A 25,649-nucleotide genomic window follows, 5' to 3' on the forward strand; every position below is an offset into this window, starting at 1 on the left:
CCCCTTCTAGTTGCTGGGTGTTGGGGAAGACAAACGTGGGCCCTGGGCCCAGCCTAGCACTTCTGGTTATTACCGTGTCTCTGGGATTGGGGTCCAGGGGCGGTAGGGCCCTGGCTGTCGCCTTTCCCACCCTCTGCAGTGTTCTCTGAGAAACCACGTTCCAGGCTTACATTGGTAACCCCCAGAGTGTAACTAGGAGTAAAATTCTGTGCTGATCAGACCAGCTTTGGAGGCGCGGCTCATTCGCACGTGTGTAACTGGAGGCCGAGCCAAACCAGGGGAGGGCTCTTCCTCCATTTGGGTTTCTTTCTTTGAAAAGAGTTAGCCTCTCTGCTGCCTGGTCTTGTCCACAGGCCCAGAACGACCTGATCTGGAATATCAAGGATGAGCTAAAGAAAGTGTGTTCGACGAATGACCTGAAAGAGCTGCTCATCTTCAACAAGCAGCAAGTGCCTTCCGGGGAGTCGGCGGTGAGCTGCCTTTGTGTTCAGTGGGACACGTGCGTGAGGCCAGCCCAGTTGCTGTGAGTGACTGTCCTAATGGAGTGGCAGGCCCTCCGTGTGAACACCTGCTGGTACTAATGGCGAGGAGCAGAAGCTCCGAGTTGGGTTGCACGGTCCCCACCCTACCATACTTCCTCCACATGCTAACCCTGACTTTAGAATTGTGGTGAGGACTGAGCTGGGTCATATATTTGCCTTGTATGTTCACGCCACATACTTTGTCCTGAGGACCTTGCTCTGTTACCTTCTGCCCAAAGTCCCCAGTGGATGCCAGGCCTGTAGGGGGTAGAGACCCTTCCTGAGAGGTGGCATGCCAGCATCCCACCAGTCTCCCCAGCTGGCCCTTCCCTGCCATTGTTCTGTGGAGCTGAGCTTGGCACTGTACCTTGCGTGATACCAGGGGATGCTGTGGGCTTTCCCTTTACTTAGGGAGCTACAGGAACACTGCACTTAGAAATAAGTTGGCTTAAAGGACGAGAATCCAAGCTTTGCTGTAAACCAGCTACCTGTGGGGTGTTAAAGAGCCCCAGGGCGAGCCTTTCTTAGTGAGCGAAGGCTGCAGGTCCTTCCACCCCCCATTGGTAGGTGTCTTTCTGTCATCCCTTCTTTTCTCTCTGACATATTCCTTCACTGGCTTCAGATCTTGGACCGGGTAGCTGATGGCATGGTGTTCGGAGCCCTCCTTCCCTGCGAGGAATGCTCAGGCCAGCTGGTGTTCAAGAGCGATGCTTATTACTGTACTGGGGACGTCACCGCGTGGACCAAGTGTATGGTCAAGACACAGACACCCAGCCGGAAGGAGTGGGTGACCCCGAAGGTAAGGGGTGGGGGGGGGGGATCCTGTGATCTGTTGGCGGGAAAACACGTCCCCACTTTCTGGGGTTGTTTACACCCCAGGTCACCAAGACTGCTGTGTGGTGATCCTCAGACTTCTTTTCAGAATGTGAAATTACGTTACTTGGTGATGTCGAAGTTTTTCTCTCTAGGTTTCCTTGCCTTGGTGCTAGAGGGAGATGAGGGCCAGAGTTCACATGTCTCCTGCTATTGCGGGTTCCCTCTTTTCTCATTTTTTTAATGGAACTACATATTGGATTCTTGGGGTGCAGAAAACCTCAGCTGAGGAGCCTCCCCTGGAGCCGTGGTGGTGGCCCTCCAGCAGGGTCTTTGGGGGCTGGCGGTGGGGAGGATCTCCCCAGTGCCTGCTTCTGGGGCTGCGCACCTGGGGCTGAGCTCTGTTTTTTCACTGGCCCTTGGCTTGCTGGTTTGTTGCCTGCTCTGTTCTCTGCCATAATTGCACTCTCTCCTCCCAGGCGTTTCTCTATGTTTTTGCATGAGCCATCACTCTAAAACACATCTGACCTTGTCACTTCCCTCAGGAAAGACTTCCCCGTCTTTCTAAGCTTGCCGCGATGTGCAGCCCCCGCGAGGGGCTGGGCGTATCCAGCTGGCGTTCACTGAACGTGGGCGTAGCTGGGAAGAGCTGTTTCTGGATTAGATGAAGACTTAGGAGCATAGGAGCTGTGGTCTTTCCCTGAGCTTCATGTATTTGACATTTCCTGAGTGACCACTTCAAGCAAGGCCCATTGTAAATCACCTGAAGAGTGAACCCTGCTGATGGAAGAGTGTGTCGTGGGTACCGTAGGGCTCTCCATGTCCGTGTTCCCCTCTTCTAGGAAGGGAAAGGAATTACCCTGATTTCCTTTCAGGTAATAATCTCTCTCGGTGTGTGCAGTCTTGGGAGGCTTTCAGTCACCGGTCGGGCATGTGACCGCAGAGAGGCCTGTTGACTCTTCAGGTGAATGACTCAAGAAAGAGGCCCGGGAAGTTGTAGTCATAGGTTCCAGTAGGTTCCAGTGGCAGTTCCTGGCCAGATTGCACTGATTTTTTTTTTTAAATAAAAGTCTTTTATCTTAAAGCAGCCACAATACTATCTCTATTATAAGCGTAGAAGTATTAGAAATAAATGCTGTAGCAGCAGTAATACAGTCTTTCATCCTAGAAGCCCCACGTTCTCCTACCTTATGTTCTTTATTGTAAGAAGAAAAAAAGAGTCTTTAACTTGGACGCGCCAGAACCTCTTTGGTCTGTGGGATAGTAATTTCTAGGGAGAGCTGGTTTCTTAACAACAAAAACTTAAATTCTTTAGGAATTCCGAGAAATCTCTTGCCTCAAGAAACTGAAGGTCAAAAAGCAGGACCGTGTGTTCCCCCCAGAAGCCAGCACCCCGGGGATGGCAGCCCCGGCACCCCCACCCTCCGCAGCCCCGGCGCCCGCTGCTGTGAACTCCTCAGATGTAGCAGGTACAGCTCCCGGACGGCTGGCCTTGAGGCCCCTGATGTTAGAGTCACTTGGCAGGGCTAGTAATCATAATAATTTTGTTTAAAGAACATAAACATCCTAAAAGAGCAAGCGACTGGCATGCGAGCAGAGGGGCTCCCAAGAAAGGCCAGGTAGGCATCCCTTCCTGGCGTGGCTTCGGGCTCTCCTGCCTGACTGCACTGCAGAGCATCATTCCAGTCTCTCTCCAGGGCTGCCCTGCACCCACCAGCCATCGTGTGCCTGGTGTGGTGCCTGGGTCTCCGCTGTGTAGAGTCAGGATCAGTATTAGTGAGAAGTGCACCAGGCCAACAAAGGCAGTGAGATCGATGTGTGTTTCTGGCAGAATAGCCCCACTCTTTATGGGCTAGGACATGGTGGACTGAGTCCAGTGGTCTGAGGCTGCAGTTTGGTGGGTGGAGGACAAGGGTTCTGTCTCTGAGTGTGACCCATTAATGACTTCCTTCCCACACCCTGGGTCGAAAACCTGTGGTCACCACAGTGCCTGTGTGGGTGGCCATCCCGAGTCTGTGCTGCTGCTGGCAGCCTGGGACCTGTGGTGGGCCAGCCAGGGGTGGCATGCTGGCCCCTCCTGTAGGGGACCCCTCCACTGCAGTTCCCACACAGATCGATGATTTTGTTCTCTGTGGAGATCTTGCCAGTCTTCAGTTCAACTCTGCCGGTCTTCTGGGAGGGCATGCAGAAGGACTCCCTACAGCATCTCCTCTCTAGCAGTGTGTTGCCAGCACTGCTTTCTCGTTTGCAGCCAACAGAAGGCTCACTGCTATCCCAGGGCCCTCCAGCCCGGCTCAGTGCTGGATACCTGAAAGGCCAGGCTGCTTCATTGTGCCTGGAATCGGTTATCCCAGCTCATGTGATCATGCTGACCAAAGCTTTGAGGGACTGTCATGGATGTGTCTAGTTGTTTATTTTATTTTTTGGCAGCTGGCCCGTATGGGGATCTGAACCCTTGACCTTGGTGTTATAACACCACTCTCTAATCAACCGAACTAACTTGGCCAGCCTGTCTAATTTTTTAAATGGGATTAATTAATAAGAATTACAGTTTGTTTGTTTGGTTTTGGCATCTGGCCAGTACGGGGATCCGAACCCTTGACCTTTGGTGTTATAAGGCTGCACTCTAACCAGACAGCCTAGTTTTTTAAATGGGGTTATTAATAAGATTTACAGTTTGTTTTTAGATTTTAGTGGGGGAAGAACAACAGAAGGAACTGGGACTTCGCCAGTGTGACCTACCCCATCCCACTACCAGCCTCCTGGTCCCTCATCCCCAAATATATCCTTCCTTGTCTGCCCGTGGAGCAGACCCAGGGTAGCGCCCAGCTCCCAGCTGGCCCGTTGGAGTGGCATTTCATGGTTTGTTCCATGCCCGCTCCTTTCTGTGTCGAGGGATGCGTGTAGGTTCTCAGGTGACACTTTGCTATCATGTCCTCCACTAGCATGCTGTCATCGGCTTTTCCCCAGGGAGGAGCTGGTGAAGGGGTGCTGGGGCAGGGGCCCTGCTGTCCGCCCTGGCTGTCCCCAACCTCCCTTCCGGGGAGCAGCGTCAGAGTCAGCCCTGCTGAATGGTTCTGTTCTCAGTCCCAGATAAGCCGCTGTCCAGCATGAAGATCCTGACTCTTGGGAAACTCTCCCGGAACAAGGAGGAAGTGAAGGCCACGATCGAGAATCTCGGGGGGAAGTTGACGGGCACGGCCAACAAGGCCTCCCTGTGCATCAGCACTAAAAGTGAGTTTAACCTTGTCTGTGCAGGAGACAATGCTTCTGGGTCTTGTGATTGTGACGAGGGCTCCGTGGCACTCAGAAGCTGCTCTCACGTCAACTCTGTTCTGCTGCTCTGTAGGTAGCCTGTGTCTTAGTTCCCATCTGAGGACCGTAGGGCCTGTTCCTGTCCCCTCGCACCATTCCGCCGATGTGCATAGGTTCACTGCCACAGCACAAGTTCACACTCAAGCATGTTTGGAAAACGCAGAGTTTAGCAAAGATGAACAGATTTTGTTGTAGGTCTGTTCTGCCGATGGCCATTGTAGGTCTCCAAGACCCGAGCAGTGGTGCGCAGGGTTTGCCACGTGTGCTCGACTCAGGCTGCTCCTCCGGGGGATGCCTGACATCTCGTCCTAGACAGCAGCGTGGAGAAGGCCGCCCTGGCTCGCCATGCCTTAGAGAAGGGCGATGGTTCTGATGACAGCAGCCCTGCAAGGGAGAGATGCGGAAGGAAAGGGGAGCTGTGGCGAGGAGGGTTTGGAAGTGCGCAGTAAATATAACTGCGGTGCTTTTGTCAGATGTGAGCGGAGTTGGAAACGTACCATTCCGTTTTTTCCTTCCGATCTGCGCAGAAGAGCTGGAGAAGATGAATAAGAAGATGGAGGACGTGAGAGCAGCCAACGTGCGTGTCGTCTCTGAGGATTTCCTCCAGGACATCTCCGCCTGCTCCAGGAGCCTTCAGGAGTTGGTCTCCGCGCACATCTTGTCCCCCTGGGGGGCCGAGGTGAAGGCAGAGCCTGTGGAAGTGGTGGCCCCAAAAGCGAAGTCGGGGGCTGCGCTCTCCAAAAAGAGCAAGGGTTCCGTCAAGGAGGAAGGTGAGGGTGCCGGCGGCCCCTTCCCGGGACCAAGACCTAGGGAAGCTGGGGGCCCTTCGTGCCGTAGGCCAGTGGCCTGTCCCAGGCCCACCAGCTCTGCCTGCATGGAGCATTCGTGTCCCTGACGTGGTCTGCTGAAGGCTGCCGAGACGACTTTTCCCCGTTTGTTTGTCCCCAGGCACGGGAGGGCAGGCATTCCATGTGAGAGCTCCCGTTGGCCTCCACCTTCCCCTTACTTTAAAATTAAATGTTTACATTTCTTTGTCCCCTTCCAAGGTGTCAGTAAATCTGAAAAGAGAATGAAATTAACCCTTAAAGGAGGAGCAGCCGTGGACCCCGATTCTGGTAAGCAAACAGTAGTGCCGGCAGAGCGCGGCTGTGCCTGCATCCTGGGCCTCCCTCTCCTGTTCCCCGGTCCTGAGGACGTGCCTGTCCTGTGGGGAACCTCTGGAGCTGGCGGGAGTGGAAGCAAGCAGGCGGGAACCCCTGGCCTGCAGAGCCCTGCACCCTGGGAGCGGCGGCCCCTCTGGGGGAGACTGTAAGAGCTTGGCCTCTGGGACAGGTCTGGAACACTCTGCGCACGTCCTGGAGAAAGGTGGGAAGGTCTTCAGCGCCACCCTTGGCCTTGTGGACATTGTCAAAGGAACCAACTCTTATTACAAGCTGCAGCTTCTGGAGGATGACAAGGAAAGCCGGTGAGCCCTGGAGGGTGGCTGTCCTTGTGCCCAGGTGTGCCAGGGTGTGGTTTCCCATAGTCTCCCAACTAGTTTTTCTTGTAGCCACTTGAGGAATCAAGATTTTCTGATTTTACATGTGTTTTTAAACTTCTGAAGCAGATAAAGTTTGGCAAGCACTGAACCTACTCTAATGTTACTTCAAACTCCCTCATTACTAAGAGGTTTAGCTTTGCTTTTTCTTAATTTTTTTAACATGGTGGAAACAGGCAAGGGTGGCATCTGGATTCTGGGATACAGGATGTGGGAGGTGGGGAGGGAGTGGGCTGGCTTTTGCCATTCATAATGTTTCTAGGTCCTCTAGTGAGTCATTGTCCCTTACCATAGCCATGCAGAGCAGGATCTGTGTGTAAATGGAAAGTGGTGATTGTGGACATGGGCACTTTTCTAGTAACTTAGATGTGCTGTTTTTTAGAGTGAAAAGGCAGTGTGGGCTGTGAAGGTCAGAAAAAGTTTTTAGTCATTGGTCAGGGTGGTGCTTCCCAAACATTCCCATAGGAAAAAACCCAGCAGAGAATGAATTTATACACCCCTGGGCAGTAGCCCAGAAAATAGGCAGAAAGTTCCAGACTTTCTTTGAAGTCTCTAGTTTTATCTTAAAAATGCATACCGGTCTTGTATATAGTTTTATGATGTGTCTATATTTAGTATGCTGTAAAAATTAAGTTTTGTATTACTCCCATTAAGCAAAGTTAACTCACCCGACACTAAGCAGCTGGGGGTGTGTGCTGTATACCCTCGACTGAGGTGGACATTGAATCACATCTCTTGGCCTCTGAGTTGAAAGCTCTTCATTATTTTTAGGGTATATCTTCGATGGTTTTCTCTCTTTGAAGACATGGCTTCCAAATGATACTTGGTATATTTTCTTCAGGGAGAGGAATGGAGTGGTGTTTTTGGTTGGTTGGTTGGTTTTTATGTAAATGTCTACAGGCCCCAGGATTCCGCTCCTCGAGCTTGGCTGCCAGATCCAAGTTTAACCTGTTCCTTTGGCATTTTTTTTTATAGTCCATTTGCCAATATAATTTTAAAGGGCATTCATTGATTAATTTAAACTCCTTATAACCCTCAGTTTCATGAAAAAATAAAGGCCCTTTACTGTGATAGCAGTTTCTTTTGTCCATTTCAATCAGCAGCATTTGGGGCTGTTTAAAGTTCTCTCCCCCTAATGGAGTGGCAGGGAAAGGAAACTCGTGAGTTGTGACCGGTGACCCACAGGTTCGTATCTGACACGCCCCCTCCTCCCCTGCCGTAGGTATTGGATTTTCAGGTCCTGGGGCCGTGTAGGCACAGTGATCGGTAGTAACAAACTGGAGCAGATGCCGTCCAAGGACGATGCCATTGACCACTTTCTGAAGTTATACGAAGAGAAAACCGGGAACGCCTGGCACTCCAAAAACTTCACAAAGTATCCCAAAAAGTTCTACCCTCTGGAGATTGACTACGGCCAGGTAATCGCTTAATGGTCTTGCCCCCTCTTCTAGTAAAAGGAAGGGACGCTTTAATCTGTAAAATCCCCACTGTGGATCAGATGGTGTCACTGATTGATGAATACCAATCCTTCCCAAATTCTTCCCCAAAAATAGAAGAAAGCACTTCCCAGTTCCTTATATGAGGCCAGTATTACGCTGTTATCAAAGCCAGACAGAGACATCACAAGAAAACTACCTAACAATATAGATGCAAAACCCTCAACAAAACATTAACAGACTGAATCCAGCAGCATGTAAGGATTTATACACCATGCCCAACTGGGATTTATCCCAGGAATGTAAGCTTGGTTCCACGTTAAAAAATCAGTGTAACACCACATATAATAAAATAAAGGACAAAAACCGTATAATCTCAGTAGATGCAGAAAAGGCGTTTACTAAAGTCCACACCAGGAAGTATGAGATGGAGCCTGGAAGAGAACAGTGGTGGCATTTTTGAGACTGTCAAGGAGGAACAGTCTTTGAAGTTGCTCTGGAAACGCAGCAGGGGGTAACTCGTGGATGCCAGTTAAGGCTTTTTATCTGAATCCACATTCCATCATGGTGTTTGTCCACTTCTGTTGCTTATAATAGAATACATGAAACTGGGTAATGTATAAAGAAATGAAATGTCTTGCTCACAGTTCATAGGCTGGGAAATCCACAGTCCAAGGGGCACATCTGGTCGGGGCCTTGGTGAGAGTGACACAGGGCGAATGGCCTGAGCAAGAGACTAACCTCCTCGCTTGCGCTCCTTTGAAAACCATCAGAACCACACCCGCTACTCCACGAATGGATTAATCCATTCAAGAGGCCATAGTCCCTACAACCTAATCACTTCTTCAAGGCCCCACCTTTCAATTCCCGTAGTAGGATTTCTCAAGTTCAACACTGCTACAGTGGGGACTAAGTTCAGTGAGTTTGGGTGAGACATGCAATCCATAGCAGTCATAGATCATGTGACCTAATGTATCAGAAGGAGAGAATTGTAACTTGACATGCTCTGCTAGGTCACAGTTTTTAGTCCCAAATTATTTTCTAATAAGACCTACAGCTGTAATTTGGAAGTCTTGCTATATATGTTACCAGACAGCATTCAGTTATCTCATGGCTGATATTTGTGTGATTGTGTGTGCATTTTGTTTATTTGTGGGCAAAATGCTAACGTTTTTTTTTTTTTTTTTTTTTGTTTTTTTTTTTTTTTGGTGCCTCCCTAGTATGGGGAACCAAATCCTTGACCTTGTAGTCAGAGAAAAAATACACATTTAATTTATGAAGGGGAGAGATTTGTAGGTAGGTATAGATTTTAATTCTAAGTCTTTGGGGCCTAGTATGTCTCAAAGGGGGAATTATTTAGTTCATGGAGGGTGTCATGAGCTCTTCACATTAAAAATAGAATTTAGCTCTTGATGATGTAATGTCGAGGGTGAGACCTTGGACTTCGAGGTAGACTTAGTCCGACTCAGTAGTGCCCCCTACTGGGTTAAATATTTGTTTTAGGAAATGATGAGAAATACAAAGGCACAAAAAATAAAAATCATCCAGAATTAAGCACAAAGTCATGCTATATGTCTTTTTCACTCATCTTTCACTTCACATGCACTTTCCCCACCATAAAGTTGGAATGCTGCCTTACAGATGTGACAACCACCCACTTTTTGCCCAGAGCATTTCCCTGTGTCTTCCGTAGCAGCACTGTCCAGCAGAAAATAATGCAAGCCACATAAATAATTTTAAAGTTTTTAAGTAACCACATTTGAAAAAGCAAAAGGGGCTGGCCAATTAGCTCAGTTGGTTAGAGCATGGCCTGAAACACCAAGGTCAAGGGTTTGGTTCCCTGTACTGGCCTGCTGCTGAAAAATAAAAGCAAAAAGAAATCTGTGAAATTAATCTTAGTAATTTACTTAACCTAATATATCCAAAATATTCTCCTTTCAACATGTGATTGATACCAACAAAATTATTGAGAAAATTTCCTTTATCCCCCCTATACTAAGTCTTTGAAATCTTGTGTATATTTTGCACTTACAGCATATCTCAATTTGGACTGGCCACATTTCAAAACCTCAGTAACTGCATGTGGCCAGTGGCTTCTGTATATTAAACTGTGCTGATCTAGAACATCGTTTCTTAAGGCTGCATCGAATTCCATCATGTGCTTGGGCCAGAATTCATAATTGATCAAAATAGCTTCCTCCTTCCTGTCAGGCATTCAGATTATTTCCAGGCGTTTACTACAGTGATGCTGATATGCATATAAATATTTGTGTACCTCTATGATTATTGCCATTAGAAGTGGAGTTACTGATGACAAACTATGTGCACTTAAACAAGGTTTTTTAACACATTGATAGTTTGCCCTTCAATGAACTTACATCCACAGGATAAAAGTGCATGTAAGACTCAGTGTGTCAACATTGAGAGTACATCTATTGCTATAAAGGTGACAGCAGCAGCCATGAGCACTCCCACGGCACGGATTAGCTCTCTGCAGCTTGGGTAAGCCGGCAGATTCCAGGCTGAAAGCCCAGTGCCAGTTACCTTCACGACAAACAAATAACAAGTACCATATTAGTTGCTAGGAACACTGTGATGGATAGCACAGTCCCTGCCCTCACAGGGTCCAAGTCTAAAAGTGAAAAAAGGTAGATTCAGTACAGTGTGATCTTGACATAGCCTGGGTTCTTTGCACAGCAGAGGTGAGGTCTCATGTGCCATTAGTTATCAGGCAGTGTGATCCCTGGGAGCAGGAGTGGGGTGGGGGAGTGAATTAACACCATATTGGGCATGGTGGGCACCGGCCAGGTCTGAGGCAGGGCATTGGCAGCCACAGGTGGGTCTGCCCATGCAGCTGCTGTCATGGCAGCTGGAATAAGAATGTGGAGCAACCAGGAGGACTTAGGGTGCCCGGTACGTGTCCAGCCCATGTGCAAAGCCACACATGCTCCTCCTGGCCACCACTGCCCAGACCTTCTTGATCAAGATTCAGCTTTTTTTGCTGGTGGCACTCCCTCCTGTGTCCTTTATCCACAGCCTAGCCCCTCAGATGCCACTGCCACTTGGTTATTGAGCTGGTTTCTTACTGATTCCCTTTTTCCCCTGGAGGATGAAGAGGCTGTGAAGAAGCTAACTGTAAACCCTGGCACCAAATCCAAGCTCCCCAAGCCCGTTCAGGAGCTCATTAAAATGATCTTCGATGTGGAGAGCATGAAGAAAGCCATGGTGGAGTATGAGGTTAATGCGCGTTATTTTTCCGTCTGTGGGCTCCGGCTGAGGAGGAGGAGTGGGTGCTGAGCTGGGGAGGAGCTCTCTGGCTGTCCTTGTTTCCTTGTTTCTCTCCCTCAAAAATGTTGGACGTCAGCTTCTCGCACCTGTCTGAGGTCGTACGCGTGCTGAGGCCTCTGAAATACTTGCTCTTTTGCAGAGGGTCATTTGATTTGCTATGAGACATGTGGTGTGTTGTAGAGCTGACCCCAACCCTGGGTCCCCCTTGTGCCTTGTCCCTTGTTGCTGTGACTGGGCGTGTAGGCATGGTGTTTTGTGGCCCAACCACACCAGCCAACTGGTGTTGTCGTGGGAAAAGTCCAAGACTTGGCCCACTTACAGAAAAAGGAAACTGCTGTGACAAAGAGCAGAGAGCTTCTGACACTTGCTTCATCAGACAAAATTTGTACCAGCTGTTCATTTATAAAATTTATACCAGACTAGGTGGTGGGGAGGTGGTTGTATTAGTTGTGCTCCTGCCCAGGACAGAGTGGCAGAGAGTGTGGGTGTTTCCTTCTGTCCCCCATCTCATCCCTGCTCTTCCCCCAGGAGATGAGGGCTGAAGGTCCCCTTGTTTTTGCTGCTCTTGGCAGCAGAGCTCCTGAGTGCTGACTCCGGGGGCCTTCAGAGCAGCGGTGGTCCCTGTGCTGCTGCTGCCTGGCCGGCACTCTCAGCCCTCCCCAGCCGCTGAGCCCAGAAGCTTCAGGCTGCTCTGAAAACCCAGCAGCTGCGGGGGGTTGACTGTTCCCTTTGCCCTGGGCTCCCAGGAACCCAGGGAAGAGGGTGAGAGGCTCGGATCAACCTTAGGCATCCATCCCCTCTGCAGGGGTTGCTGCCTTCACACCTGTGTCCTGCGTCTTCCCGTGCTCTTCCTCCCTAGAGCCACTGGCCAGCCTTGGAGGAGACTGGAGGTCAAACCTGCATTGTATTAACCCCAGCAGCCATTTCCTCCTGAACCCCATAAACATCGGGGTCACCCCAGCATCTCCCTGGCAGGAGCCCAGCCTGGCAGGACTGCTGATGGCCAGCTGCTATTAGAGAGTGGGGTGTTGTGTTATATCCTCTAAGGGGTTCAGAATGGCCAGGGCTTGCTGGCATAAATGCACAACCTGACTTTGGTCTAGGAGGTCTGCTAGTTCAGACTCCTGTGGGTGGGCTCACCAAGAAGGGGAGCGCATGAGAGAGGAGGTGCTGGGGTAAGGGGAGCAGAAGAGGGTCTTGGTCTCATTAGTATTTGGAAGTCCCGCACCGCATTTTCTGCCTCCCTACTCTGGTTTACTTGTGATTTATAGATGTTCTCAGCTATTCTCAGACCCAAGTGCTCTCCCATGAAATGACATTTTTATGTGGCTTTTCAGACAGGTAACTAGTTCAGCAGGAAGAGAAAGGCCCGGGCCCTGCCGCTGGAACAGGCTGGAAGGCAGCCTGTAGGTAGCGTAGGAAAATGGGGTGCCCACTCCTAGCCTGAGGGTGACCACGTGGACACGTTGCATGGTGGCTCAGTGGCTTCATCCCCGGCAGCAGGGAAACCTGGTGCTCCCTGGGAAGAGAGCACATCCTGAGCCCAGAAGGGAGTGGGGTCCCTCCCTCTGGCTGCGTCTGTGGCTCGAGGTCCATGACGTCAGACGTCTCTTCCGCTTTTCAGTTTCTCCCTAGACTGGGCTGTTGTGGAGCGGTGGCTCCCAGCCCACCGTCCAGTGCTGGGCCTGGTGCTCTTTTCTGTGAGTGGGGTGGCTTTTGTTGACTGAGGCCGTCTCGTTCTTGTGGCCTGTGTGTACATTTTGAGGGTGCAGGGTTAGGGTGACTGGGTCTCTTGTTTTTTTAATAAACACCAGAAATACACAGCTTGGGGGACGTTGCTCCCTGCAGGGCATCTGCTGTAACTCTGGTCACGCCGCCCTTGATCAGAACATCTTTTGGAGCTGCTTCTCCAGAGTCGCTCTCAGAGCCAGTTGATAATCCGTACTGAAGTCACTGTGCTCTTTTATTGTACCTTGTTCTGGCTCAAAATAGATTATCCACCTTCCTCCCTCAATTTGGCCCCAGCTATTTAACTCTTGCCAGAAATCAGATCTTCCCTCGGGATGGAGCGTTCCTCGTACTGAGGGGACAGGATCACACGAACCAGGGCTTGCACTTGCTAGTAGACGCTGCCGCCGCTGGCTCCTGGCTGGAGCCTGATGAGCTGTGAACACTTCTCAGCCCCTCAATTTCATTCCATCCCCGCAGCAGCTCCATTTGTAAATCCAGCTCGGGCACTGCGGGAGGTGAAGGGCCGGCAGAGACGGGTAAGGTGCCCTCCACCCCTGGGGAGCTCTGAGAGTCTGTTGGGAAAGCCCCAGACACAAATGTCTCAGGGTAGAGAGCATGGTCCACAGATGTCTCAACCCTGGGGACCAAGCCAGCAGTGCAGGCAGGGTCATTCACAAGAGGGGTGGGTGCCTTTTGAAAAAGGCGGCCGCGTTTTGCAAATGAGAAACCAGGGCCTGAGCGGCTGCCTGCCTAGCTGGCTGGTGACAGGCCTCCAGCTGCAGATCACGCTCTTCTCACTACAGCTGTGGCCTCTCTTGACGGTAGTTCCCAAGGTGTTGCAAGCAGTACGGTATTGTTGGAACAAACGTTTATTACCCTTTTGGGGTGACTGATTTGAAGGGACAGCATTGATTCAAATATAAACATGTAAGTTCGGGAGTGTGTTCTTAAAAATAGTTTCTGCCACTTAAAACTCTTGCTTCTTATCTTCCAACAAGGAACCCAGGGAGGGGTGCCCTTACTGTCCTGGCTCTGGGACCCCAGGGCAGGCCACCTTCGGGGGCCTGAGACATGGGGAGCCGTGGCCAAGGGGCTCACATCCTCACTTCGGAGGTGGATGGGAATTAGGCTGTATCTTCTTCCAGAAGGGCCAGGCCATTTGAAACTGAGCCTGGGGGTGGGGGAGCCGTGGTTGGCTTGTGCCAGCCATAAACAAAGCATGCAAGAGTCTTCTTTCAAGCAGACTCCATCCCCTGCCGTGGGGGCAGGACCGCAAAATCTGTCATGGGTCTCCTTGGGAAAACCAGGCAGGCTTCTGACTTCTGCCGTTGGGGGCCCAGAGGCCTGGAGGGGTGGAAGGGACTCAGTCCAGCTGTCCTGTCATCACAGTGGGCAGGGCGCAGCTCTCAAAGGGACCCCACACACACACACCACCCCCATCTTTTCAGATTGACCTTCAGAAGATGCCCTTGGGGAAGCTGAGCAAGAGGCAGATCCAGGCGGCCTACTCCATCCTCAGTGAGGTCCAGCAGGTAAGCCAGGGCCTCCCCCGGGCTCTCCTGGGCCAGCCTCCCCTGGCTGACTTCTCATCTAGGGGGTGGCAGCAGTGACATCTACTCAAGGTTAATGCAGTGGAAGTGCTGAACCACAGTTCATGAGGATTTAGGTTTTTTTTTCAATTCCATAAACATGACAAGTATCTGCCGCTTGCAAAGCATCACAAAACTAATGAATAGCAGTTTGCAGTTATCAGATATGTCATAAACTTCCTGTAAACTTGATGAAGAATTTGGTTCTCTTATCTCTTACAAATATTCTCATTTTATTTGTGTGTCCTTAAGAGTCAGGCAGAGTTGATTTTGCAGTTTACTAGGAGGTCATCAAATAGAAAACTGTTTTGTTTTGTTTTTTTCCATTCTGTTCATTCCGTATTTACTGAGCATCTTTCAAGGTCCCCCAGTTCCCGGAGTCTTCAAGAGGGGCTGGAGGGTTCCACTTGTATTTGGGCACAGGGTGCAGCCTCAGCCTGTGAAAGAAGAAAAGCTCTCAAGAATCTGAGGTGGGCCCACAAAGTGGCCGTTCTGGCTGGTGCTGAAGAAGCGACCCTGAAACACCGCTGTTCAGTCATTACAGCTGGCCCTGTGCAGAGACCTCTCACCTTGTTACCCACTGGCTGAGGACTGGCAGGGCTTTCCTCAGACGGGCTCTTTTCCTGCTCCAGAATCTGCAGGTGGGAGGGCTGGAATGGCAGCATTCTTACACATTGTGCGGAGCCAGCTACGGCAGGGACAGACAGTTCACGACTTGATGAAGTCCACATCACAATGAGACCCTGTGGGCCCACAGGGTGCCACTTTTTGCCCCTTGATCATTCTGTAGTCACTTGGGCTGTCTACCAAACACATACACATTATCCTAGTGGTCCATCTCTTTGTGCATTATTAAGTACCCTCAGCATGTAGATTGCTGAGTGCCGATATGGCGGTAGGGGTTGCTTAGCCTTTCTATGCCTGGCCTCCTGGACCTCCAGCTGCAGTAAAAACTAATTCCCCACCTCAGAGATGGAGTTCAGTGGATGAACAGGGCCTGACTGAATTTTATAGCCCCTCCCCCCAACACTTGATTATTATTTTTTAAGCATACAAAAAGTAGAAAGAAATTTACAGAAATGGCCACGAACGCAACCTAGGATTTTTAGTTAACACTTTGCATAGTGGTAGGGAACTTCATATATCTATAACTGCACAGTTTTTTGTACAGATGCAATTTTATATGAGAAGCCCATTGTGTATTGAGCCGTGCTGTTAGAGGATAGGGTCCTGCCCCTGCTCAGGGGTGTAGCGTCAGCAGGAGGTGGTCTTGTGGTCCTGTCCTGTGTGTCCTGGCTCGTGCATACAGCAGGCTACCTCTGGACTTGGCTGTGGCTCTCACCTTCCAGAAGAGAAAGCCTGGCTCAGTGCAGGGTTTCCAGAGCTGCTGCCCCAGTTTTGAGTTCCTTCTGTCCCCCTCCCCTCCAGGCGGTGTCCCAGGGCAGCAGTGACTCCCAGATCCTGGATCTCTCCAATCGCTTCTACACGCTGATCCCCCACGACTTTGGGATGAAGAAGCCTCCGCTCCTGAACAACGCAGACAGCGTGCAGGTGGGTCAGAGGGCAGCTGCAGGTCTGCTGGGCTGGGGTGACTGCCCCTCCACATCGTGGTCCCTGGGGCTCAGGGCTGGTGGTGGCAGGGCCATCTCTGTGCCTTCATTTTGAAATAGAGTTTCTACCACATTGGTGGAAACAGAGCTCGGGCAGGACCTGTGATTTTTCTTGCCTCTGTTCGACCAAAGCACTTGGGAAAACAGCCATCGGAGAGGGAGGTCCTCTTCCTCTTAACAGCACCTTCCTCCCATTTCCCTCCCTCCCTCATAAGGGAGCCAGGAAAGCTCCTGGCTTAGGAACGGTTTTTAGTGTCTTCAGTACAGGTCCCCAGCTGTCATCAGCATGTGCAAGACAGTTCTTACCTCCACCTCTCACCTCCCCCGGGGACCTCCTTAGCATTCCAGGAAATCCTTATGAGTGTCTACTGTGAGCAACAGGTGACAGGCTGTCCCTGAGCAGCAGGGAGGTCCCCCTTGACTGTAGTGGACCCTGTCTGCTTGTAGGTTTTCTGTGCCAAAACTGGGGGAGTCTGTCTCCCTTGTCTTGGTACTTAGGGTCTTTCCTTTGCTCCTCCAGGCCAAGGTGGAGATGCTGGACAACCTGCTGGACATCGAGGTGGCCTACAGTCTGCTCAGGGGTGGGTCAGATGATAGCAGCAAGGACCCCATCGATGTCAACTATGAGAAGCTTAAAACTGACATTAAGGTAACAGGGATGGTCCTTTGTCAAGCTTCTTAACCGCTCTTCCAGAGCAGTGGTCCCAAACATGAACGTGTGTCAGGATCTCCTGGAGAGCTTGTTAAAACACAGATCTTTGGGGCCTGAGAATTTGCTTTTCTGGCAAATTCCCAGACGTTGCTGCTGGTGGTCCTTTGAGACCGGTCCTTTGAGACCTTCCAGGCATTTCATCTGTAGATAGTGCACCTTTCAAGCCAGACCTCAGCTTTGTGTAGATTACATGATCTGTTTGACAGATGTTTGTTGGGTGTGTGCTCTGAGACAGGCGTAATGTGCACAGCCCTAAGGATTGGAAAGAGACCGAGCTTTTGCTCCAGTCTTCCAACCTCAACAGTTGATCAGATCACACTGCTTTTCGTTGCGAGTCTTGGCTATGTAATGTCTTTTAGCCCATTGTGTTTTAACTCATGATGCGCTAGATTGTTATTCTGGAAGCCAGTTCCTTGTTCTGGAGACTCCCTGTTCCCTGGCAGCGAACGCCAAATGTCCAGCTTTCTTGATATCCCAGAGCATAGAATTTTAATACAAAAAGGAATCCTGAAATCCTCTAGCATCCCAGGTAGATGAAGAGGCAGATGGCGCTGGGTCTCCCCGGTAGACAGGCCTGGAACATGGACTCTGTCTCACCTGGGCATCCTCTGAGGACTGTGGTGTTGGTCCGAGCATCGGTGGTGCCTGTGGAGTGTTCTGTCCCCGTGTGGCTCCCCTGGGGTCTCCCTTGTTCTCATCCCAAGATGCCTTTTGTCCAGGTGGTTGACAAAGATTCTGAAGAAGCCGAAGTCATCAGGAAGTATGTTAAGAACACTCACGCGACCACACACAATGCGTATGACTTGGAAGTCGTCGACGTAAGAAGCCCTTGTCCCCCACCTCCTTTCATGTCCTTCCAGCTTTCTCCTGCCCACTCCTCCAACCTGCCTGGGTAGAAAAGACCAGTTTACTTGGCTTTAAGTAACCACAGGAGGTGACTCATTTGTTTGTTGAACGGGAAAATTAATAGTATTATAGTCTGGGGGTGGCTTTTTCTTCCTGTGTTTTAAAGGACATTTCCTGTCCCCAGACCTGATTTTAGAATCACGTACAACATACGGTGATCATCAGAAGTCTCAGGTGTGCATCTGCTGCACGTAATATGAATTGTAGTAGCTAGTCTCTGCTGGCGGGACCTTGACAAATCAGGTGACTCCATGCCAGCCTGGTGGAAAACATCTTTCGCTGCAACAGACCCTAAGTTTTCCAGCTGTAGGCACAGCTGGTCAGTTCTCCCGCATCCCGTCAGATCATTCAGTCAACCAGAGTAACGGATGGTTGTTTTTTTTTTTCTCTCCCCTTGTTTAATCCTCTGACCAGATCTTTAAGATAGAGCGCGAAGGGGAGAGCCAGCGCTACAAGCCCTTCAGGCAGCTTCATAACCGAAGGTTGCTGTGGCATGGGTCCAGGACCACCAACTTTGCTGGGATCTTGTCCCAGGGTCTCCGGATAGCCCCACCTGAAGCGCCAGTGGTATGTGCTCAGCCTGGGGAGGAGCGGGGAGCTGGGGTGGGCAGTACCTGTCTCTGCAGGTGGCTCCATAAAGAGCTTTGTAGATCTTAGGAGGGCATGCACGTGCCCTGGGAACAAGGGGCCTTGTTTAAAGATGTGGGTGTGACTCAGTTGGGACTCAGGTGGGTTTTTTGCCGGACATCCTTTCTCCAGGCCCTCGGCTACAGTCACCAGGTAGTGCCTTCACGTTCATCTGACCCCAGCCCTGACGGGCGGGCAGCCACACATATATCAAACAGTTTCTGGAACGAAAGCAGTAAGTGTCCAGCCAGAGGCTGCTGTACATCCTAACCAGTGTGTTGGCATGCGAGGGACAGACTGGCCATGGCCAGGCTGAGTCAGACCTGCCTCAGCCACCTTCCAGCTGGTGGCCTCTCTGAGCCTCGGTCTTTTCATCTGAGGAATGTGATAATACACAAGTAAAGCTCTACCCAGACACAGCAGACATTGTGTCACCTGCTGGACAGGACCGTATGGGTGGCCTTCCAAGCCTCCCATTTTATAGTCATGAAGACCAGAGAGGTTTAATGACTCACTAGCGTCCCTAGGGCCTTGCAGCAGTGTGACCTAACCTCTCTGAGCCTTGTGTTTCTCTTACAACGCTTACTAACTCGTATCTTCTCCGCAGCCCCATGAGGTGGTTTTCCCATGAGGAGGAAAGTCAGGTTCGGCAAGGTTAAGTCCTTTCTTGTAGCCCCAGGTAGCTGGCAGCACTGGGGTCTGAACAGCTTGGCCTGGCTTGTGAGCTCAAGCCTCCACCCCCTCACCAGGAACATCAGGAAGATCAAGAGGGGACGATCACAGCTCTTAGCTGCTCCCCTGGCCTACGTCAGTCCCCTGAGTAACTGCTCCAAACTTCCCATTAGAAGATTTCCTTTTTTTTTTTTTAAGACTAGTCAAGTGCAGTAGTGAGAAGGGGCAGAGGAGATCGAGGAGTTTGATCTGTAACCGACCGAACAATCAATTGCGATAACTCACCGCCCGCGAACCAGCCCCCTGGAAGGTTTTCACCTGTCCCTTTTCCCACCCTCCAGACAGGCTACATGTTTGGTAAAGGGATCTATTTCGCGGACATGGTCTCCAAGAGTGCCAACTATTGCCACACGTCTCAGGGAGACCCGATTGGCTTAATCCTGTTGGGAGAAGTTGCCCTTGGAAACATGTGAGTAAACCTGGTGGGGCTGGTGGCCCTGGATGGGGACGGGCGAGTGGGCTGAGGGAAGGAGCACTCCCTTTGGCTGGGAACTCTGCTTATAAATAGCAGAAACCAAGGTAAGGGAACGGGGGAGGTGCAGGGATGCCTCACAAAACACGGGGATGGGAACACAGCCAAGCCTCAGGAACTGGCAGTGTCTGTTTTCTCTGTGGACTAGGAATCAGAGAGTTGAATTGCAGGATTGGTGACAGGACGGTCACCCCATACTTCTCCCCTTCCCCTGCTGATGTTCAGATTTTCTGTTCGAGACCATTCCAGATCAAACTGGAAACTTAATCCCATTTTCAGATTCTACCCAGAGAAAATCTTACTGATCTAGATTGGAGTGGGCGACCACCCTGATCCTATGATTATCTGTAATTAAAAGAGCAGGGTCGGGCCAGCCTGTGGCTCACTTGGGAGAGTGTGGTGCTGATAACACCAAGGCCACGGGTTCAGATCCTATATAGGGATGGCCGGTTGGCTCACTTGGGAGAGCGTGGTGCTGACAACACCAAGTCAAGGGTTAAGATCCCCTTACCAGTCATCTTTAAAAAAAAAAGCAGGGTCATGTAAAAGCCAGGGGTCTGGAGATTGTGCACTGAATGGAAACTTACAGAGCAGCTGACCACACTCCAAATAGGGCCTTTCTTTGAAAATGGCCCCATAGCAGTGATCATTGGACACAAACTCTGTGTTCAAAAAGAACTGCACCTTCAGGTCCTAGAGCAGTTCCAGAAACTTGGGAGGGAGCTCCAAGCAGTGAAGATGGACTGGCTCTGTCTGACTTTGTTCTGCTAATCAAAGTATTGGTTTCAAGAGCCCGGTGTCCTTGGAGGCTCTTCTGAAACTGTTCCCTGTTGCACAGGTATGAACTGAAGCATGCTTCACATATCAGCAAGTTACCCAAAGGCAAGCACAGCGTCAAAGGTAATTCGTTTCCACAGTTGCTGCGGTGGCCCTGCGCCCCCCGTACAGCACCGAAGGTGGCTTTCTTTCCTCAAAAGGCTGTGTTCTCGTGGCTGGCTTTTGAACAGCTAAAGGTTTCTTACAAAAAACAGTTTCAGTGTCTGTGACTGTACCTAGCATCACAAATGCCACAGGCGAATCTTGGGGCAGGCACCAGTAGCCAGGTGTGTTGGCTTTGGGTTTTAACCTCAGCTATAGCAGTGAGGGGCCTTCAGGACCTAATGGCTCCTGGAGTACCTTGGATTGCTGGAGTTTGTCACGTATGATGATTTAGGGTGCAGCTGCCTGGTTGAAATGACTGCTTTGGAATTCTGTTCAGCAGAAATGCAACCCCATAGGCAGCTGCTCCTATTGTCATTAAAATCAGTTAAGGTTCATGCCCTGGAAACCTTAATTTATAACCTACATCTTATATCTGAAAAAGGGAGTTTGGGATTTGTATGTCTTTAAAATGAGCATGTAGACCCAACATAGAACAGGCCTCATCTCCCTGGAACATTTTCAGCATCTGTGCTCACAGTTCATATCACTTGCTCCTTATGTTTTGCAGGTTTGGGCAAAACTACCCCTGACCCTTCAGCTAGTATTACTCTGGATGGCGTAGAGGTTCCTCTTGGGACCGGGATTTCGTCTGGTGTTAACGACACCTGTCTTCTGTATAACGAGTATCCTTTGATGAGTATGCTGTGTGAGCACAAAAGAATGTTCTGGAGCTGTAGACTTGCTTATATGCAGTCAGATTACCAAGGGTAGACTGGTTAGAGAGTGTCCCGTAGTGCGTCTCAGCGTCTCCCCTCTCTGGTCTTCCCTGTACAGAGTGAGAGGTCTGACTCTCTACTTGGATAAGCCTGGATTACAGGGTGTGAGTCTTCCCCAGTTTCCAGAGGATTCTCTCTCCATTGGTCTGCCTGAGGGGCACCAGCACAGCCCCGTGAAGCAGCAGCAGCCCCCTCAGGCTGGCACTGAGCATCCTGCCGACCCAGGGGATGGGGGCCTGTGTATTCGCTCTTGTGCACCTGTTGTCGCCTTGACATGCTTCCTCTCCAGGTACATTGTCTACGATATCGCTCAGGTAAATCTGAAGTATCTGCTGAAACTGAAATTCAATTTCAAGACATCCCTATGGTGAATGGTGAGATGTGGCCGAGTCGCACCCCAGTGACTCTGGCATGAGTTCACCTGGTGTGCTCACGCCCCGACTCACCAGGCAGAAACCTCAGCCAAGTTGCCAATGGATACACCTTCACTGAATCTCCTTAGAAAGGATTTTATATGAACATGTTTTTCCCACCTTTTCAGATCCCTTGTTTTGTGTCACGTTTGGGGAGGAGGGGTGGTTCGGGGGGTTTTTCCCCCACCAGGCATAGCCCCGTTAGGTACAACTGATGATAGGGGGAAAGTTGGAGAGGATTTTTGTTTTGTTTTATTGCATAGACTAGTCCCATGGAAAAAGCCAAGCCACGTTAGAATGTCTGCCTTACTGTTTTCCCCAAGGAAGGAAAAAATACGCTTTTACCCTTTTTTCTAAGTGTTCATTTTAGTTTTGACTTTGGAAAACTGTTAAGCATTTATTTTGAGGTAAAAATAAAAACTAATTTTATACTATTTAGGTTTTCTTTTTTATTTTGCACTTATCCCCATTTTAGCCTTTTTGTTTGTTTGTTTAAATTTTGGCAAGGGATATAGGAGACCAAAAGGAGGAGCATTAACAATTTCTCATACTTAGGATCAAAAAGGGTTTTCCTTTTCTAGAAATACTTGGAACAGGGGCACTCTCGGAATATGTAGGATAGTAAATTAAAAGTTGCATCTGAAATTTTTGACTTTCCTATGAGCAATTTTGCCTTCCAATTGAAAACCGTCTATATTGCTGGTACACCTACCCAAGGGCTAATAGTAATTCTCAATTAAAATGCAAGTGGCTTCTATATTTGTGTGTCGTGTGTTTGGTCTCTTTCTGTCTACAGATACGGTTAATCTACACAGTGCGAGGTCCACAGAGACTGTAGGGGATTGTCTTTGCCTGTATCTCTGAAACCCCCAGCATGTGCCAGGCAGCACAACAGGCCCTGCCTGGGTGGAAATGCCTGACCTGAGTGGCAGGAAACCAAGTACCAAGTACAGGAGGACGCTCTGTTTTCCTTCAGCTTATCAGATACACTGTGATGATAAAGTTAGTATCATATTCCGTTCTATGGGGGACCACTTGACATATGCCACATTGCCTTCTACAACTACCCTGTATTGGAGAATGATACTCAAATGTTTACATTTAAATTCTTTGAAAGCCAGGGGCAGTGTCATATGTCACTACTGACCTTTTGCAGGAAGGGAACAGGAAGTGTGAGCCGGAAGGTGGAGTCGCAGGCAAGAGACAGCAGCCACCAGTAGCGGCTGAGGTGGCAGGGAATCCCACCCTGGAAGGGGAGGAGGTGGACTCTAGACACCGTCCCCAGCAGAGCAGGGGAAACAGGCAAAGTGAGCTGCTGTCTCAAACCCAGGAAACACAGGACGGACCTCATTCAAGACAGGAAAGAAGGAAGACACGAGTTATTCTGAGTTGAGCTGCAGTTGATGATAACAGCAGGTGCAGTTTATGACTAGCTATGTCCTGTCTGTGCCCTGTCGTAGCCGTGCAGTTAACAGACATTGAGGGCCATAGAAACCAGAGTTAAGGTGTTAGGTTGCAGAATCAGAAAGACAGCTGAATCAGTCTGATGGCAGTAAAGTTCTGATCTTTTTCCAGTATCCATAAGTCTTAATGAAAAACCTTCGACTCCCAGGATCCTGAATATTCTGTACTCTCCACCTTCTTTTATCAGCACAGAGAAAGACAGTCACCCTCCAGTACCTGATGAGAGAAAGTATTTTTAGGCTGGAGTGATTGCTTAAAGGGTTCCTTGTAATCAAAACTGATTTCTTTTTTAAGAGAGATTCCCATTTAGTATTTTTTTTCTAAAAGAGGGAACCTGTCATATTATATTTGAATATTCACATATCTTGCTCTTTTCACGTTAAAAGAAATTCCAGTCCTGTCTCAGGGTAGCAGCGAAAATGTGGGCCGTTAATTTACAAATTAAAAACAAAAACCATCCTTGCACAGAAACTCAGGGCTGCATGAGCGAAGAGGTGCTGCTGTCTGCTCTCCTGGTGAGCTGCCCTACTGCCTCTGTGCCAGAAGTGCCCTTGGGTGGCGGTAGCTGGCTCATATTTCAGACCACACACTGTTCCACACAGTGGTGCATGTGTGTGTTTGAAGGTTCTAAGAGTCACTGCACACTATTCCAGCATGTTGGCCAGTGGATTTCTGCATTAGTGATTCTCTTGCTGCATCTTGGGTGTTGCCCTCTTTTGGAGCTAGAGAACAACACTCCTTCAGCCTCCCAGAGCACTGAAGTAAAGCTGCTGTGGAGTGACTTGCCTTGAACTTCACCTTGGGGTAACCCTCAAGCACCACACTTTGAGGAATGAGATCTGAATGAGATCCAGTGGTGGCCTGTCCCGGTGCGTGCATAGCATATGCGCTCTGTGTTAACCATTCACACTGAGAGCCTGGAAGGTGCATTGTCCTCTGGCCTCCAGAAACCGTTCTCACGGTTAGATCTGGAACATCAGGAATGGTTTATTTCTGACCTCTTGGGCTGGTTAATCATTACGCTCAAAAGTACATCCAGGTGCTTTAGGATTTCTCATTTCCTAAATTGGTGTCGTTTCTTTTCCCTTAAATTCTGTGTTGCAACTCCCAAAAGATTGGGAATTGCTTTTTTGAGGTATGGTGTTTCCACCACCTCTTCAGCCAGGACCTTTCAAACTAAGTTGCATTTGAAGCTGATGAGGTTTTTTAGCGAGTCTGGCACAGTGAGAAGCGAACCCCTCACCTCTGCCATTCAGTCTCCACATGGAAGATAGACAGTGGTTCCTCTGGCACTTGTCATGTGCCCATTTTTGTGGCTTAAGAGATTGGTGTTGGATTTGTCATTGTTAACTAGTCTCTAGAGTTTGTAATCTAGATTAAAAGCAGGTACATTTTTGGAGCCTTGAAAAGCAAAGAAAATGTGGCCTGTAAACATTTTCCTCTTTGGCAAATTGGCCCTTGTGTGAGAAAGGTTGCCCACCACCAGGCTAGTGCATGATGTTGGTAACAGGGACACCTGGGTGTTGGTCCTGTGTGCCAGGTGGACTCGGCACTCACCCACCACCATGGCATTCTGCACAGCCTAGCTTCTTATCAAGGGCCTCGTCTCACAGCAAAGGGAGTGTGGCAATTAACTGGTTTTGCCACATAACCCATCCTCCAGAAGTGGCCTAATTAAAGGGTAGAATGGCTCATAATGATGCCGCTTGTGAGACAGCACCTGGGACGGATAGGGTTTGATCTTACAGGATGCTGTAGATGCTTTAAATCAGAGCCCAATATATGCTGCTTTCTCCTCCACAGCCACAGTATGTAGGTTTGGGGACCAAGGGTTGGGCTGGGAGCAGGTCCTCTCACTATTACCTGCTCATACCTCACTCAAGATTGTTTGGCTGTCTTAGTCCCCAGGGGAGAAATGCTTCCCCCAGGTGACACAATAATGGCTCCACTGAATTGGAAGTGAGTCTGCTCCCTGGCTGCTTGGGCTCCTGATGACCATGTGGAAGTTGATTCCACACGATGGAGGCATGGAGGATTGAGTCTGGAACCCAGGGGATGCCAGGAGTGCCACTTAGTACTACCGTGTCCAAGAGTAAAAGCCAGTGGAATTACACAACCCAAGACACTGCAACCCAGATTGCTGCTAGGTCTGTGGAGATCTCACCCTTCAGGAGTGACTCAGCTAAGGGTCTGGCTGAGGACAAAAGATACAGGAATGGGTGGCAGGAGAAGTATATCACAAATATCGATTGTGGCTCCGTTACCAGAGAAGTGTGTCACGATGATCAACTATGGCTTTGTGACCAATTGTAATAATGAGGATTAAAGCAACCAGTTGGGGGCCAGAGGCAGTACAGTTTTAAGCCAGGGAACAACTTGGGGCTGAGTCTAGGACTTGTCAAGATGGGTTTGAATGGCTATAAGTAGATATTAAAGTGGATTTTTGGTTGTGGAGGGTGCATGTCTGTCCAGGTAACATTTGTACCCCCAAATCCTTCACCCCTTAGCTCAATGGATTCTAAAGTCTGAGGGATACTATTGACCACCAGAGATGGGAGAAGCGGGGGTCAGGGTCCACTGGAGAGACCCCTGTACTCCTAGGGTCCTCTGAGCTAGGGCTCCTACCCTTCTCAAGCTTTTAACCATGCCTCTTGTTGACTGCAGAAAGGAGATGAATCAAACCATCCTAGAGAACGTGTGTGCTAAACCCTGAAAAGTACTTAGCATGATTCCTGACCTATTGCAAGTGCTCAATAAATTTTAGTCACTACTGCTGAAACCCCAGA

At 49.7% G+C, this 25,649-nt stretch overlaps 1 protein-coding gene across 2 annotated transcripts in view; it reads left to right on the plus strand.

Moving 5' to 3' along the window:
- Nucleotides 1-22,156, plus strand: part of PARP1 (poly(ADP-ribose) polymerase 1) — a 41,115-nt gene extending 18,959 nt beyond the window's left edge. The window contains exons 6-23 of one of the 2 annotated variants that reach the window (XM_063082802.1): nucleotides 354-470; nucleotides 1,144-1,320; nucleotides 2,650-2,803; nucleotides 4,422-4,568; nucleotides 5,177-5,419; nucleotides 5,696-5,764; nucleotides 5,982-6,114; nucleotides 7,409-7,604; nucleotides 10,731-10,859; nucleotides 14,090-14,173; nucleotides 15,659-15,781; nucleotides 16,361-16,489; nucleotides 17,272-17,370; nucleotides 17,873-18,025; nucleotides 19,099-19,226; nucleotides 20,128-20,189; nucleotides 20,779-20,893; nucleotides 21,276-22,156. In XM_063082802.1, the coding sequence (XP_062938872.1) occupies nucleotides 354-470; nucleotides 1,144-1,320; nucleotides 2,650-2,803; nucleotides 4,422-4,568; nucleotides 5,177-5,419; nucleotides 5,696-5,764; nucleotides 5,982-6,114; nucleotides 7,409-7,604; nucleotides 10,731-10,859; nucleotides 14,090-14,173; nucleotides 15,659-15,781; nucleotides 16,361-16,489; nucleotides 17,272-17,370; nucleotides 17,873-18,025; nucleotides 19,099-19,226; nucleotides 20,128-20,189; nucleotides 20,779-20,893; nucleotides 21,276-21,357 (2,340 nt within the window). In that variant the 3' untranslated portion in view covers nucleotides 21,358-22,156. Of the gene's footprint in view, nucleotides 1-353; nucleotides 471-1,143; nucleotides 1,321-2,649; nucleotides 2,804-4,421; nucleotides 4,569-5,176; nucleotides 5,420-5,695; nucleotides 5,765-5,981; nucleotides 6,115-7,408; nucleotides 7,605-10,730; nucleotides 10,860-14,089; nucleotides 14,174-15,658; nucleotides 15,782-16,360; nucleotides 16,490-17,271; nucleotides 17,371-17,872; nucleotides 18,026-18,217; nucleotides 18,321-19,098; nucleotides 19,227-20,127; nucleotides 20,190-20,778; nucleotides 20,894-21,275 lie in introns of those variants that run through there. The other variant, XM_063082803.1, reaches the window with a different exon arrangement.
- The last annotated feature ends 3,493 nt before the right edge of the window (nucleotides 22,157-25,649 follow it).

The sequence above is a fragment of the Cynocephalus volans genome, chromosome 18 (assembly GCF_027409185.1).
Source record: "Cynocephalus volans isolate mCynVol1 chromosome 18, mCynVol1.pri, whole genome shotgun sequence".
Classification (NCBI taxonomy): Eukaryota; Metazoa; Chordata; class Mammalia; order Dermoptera; family Cynocephalidae; genus Cynocephalus; species Cynocephalus volans.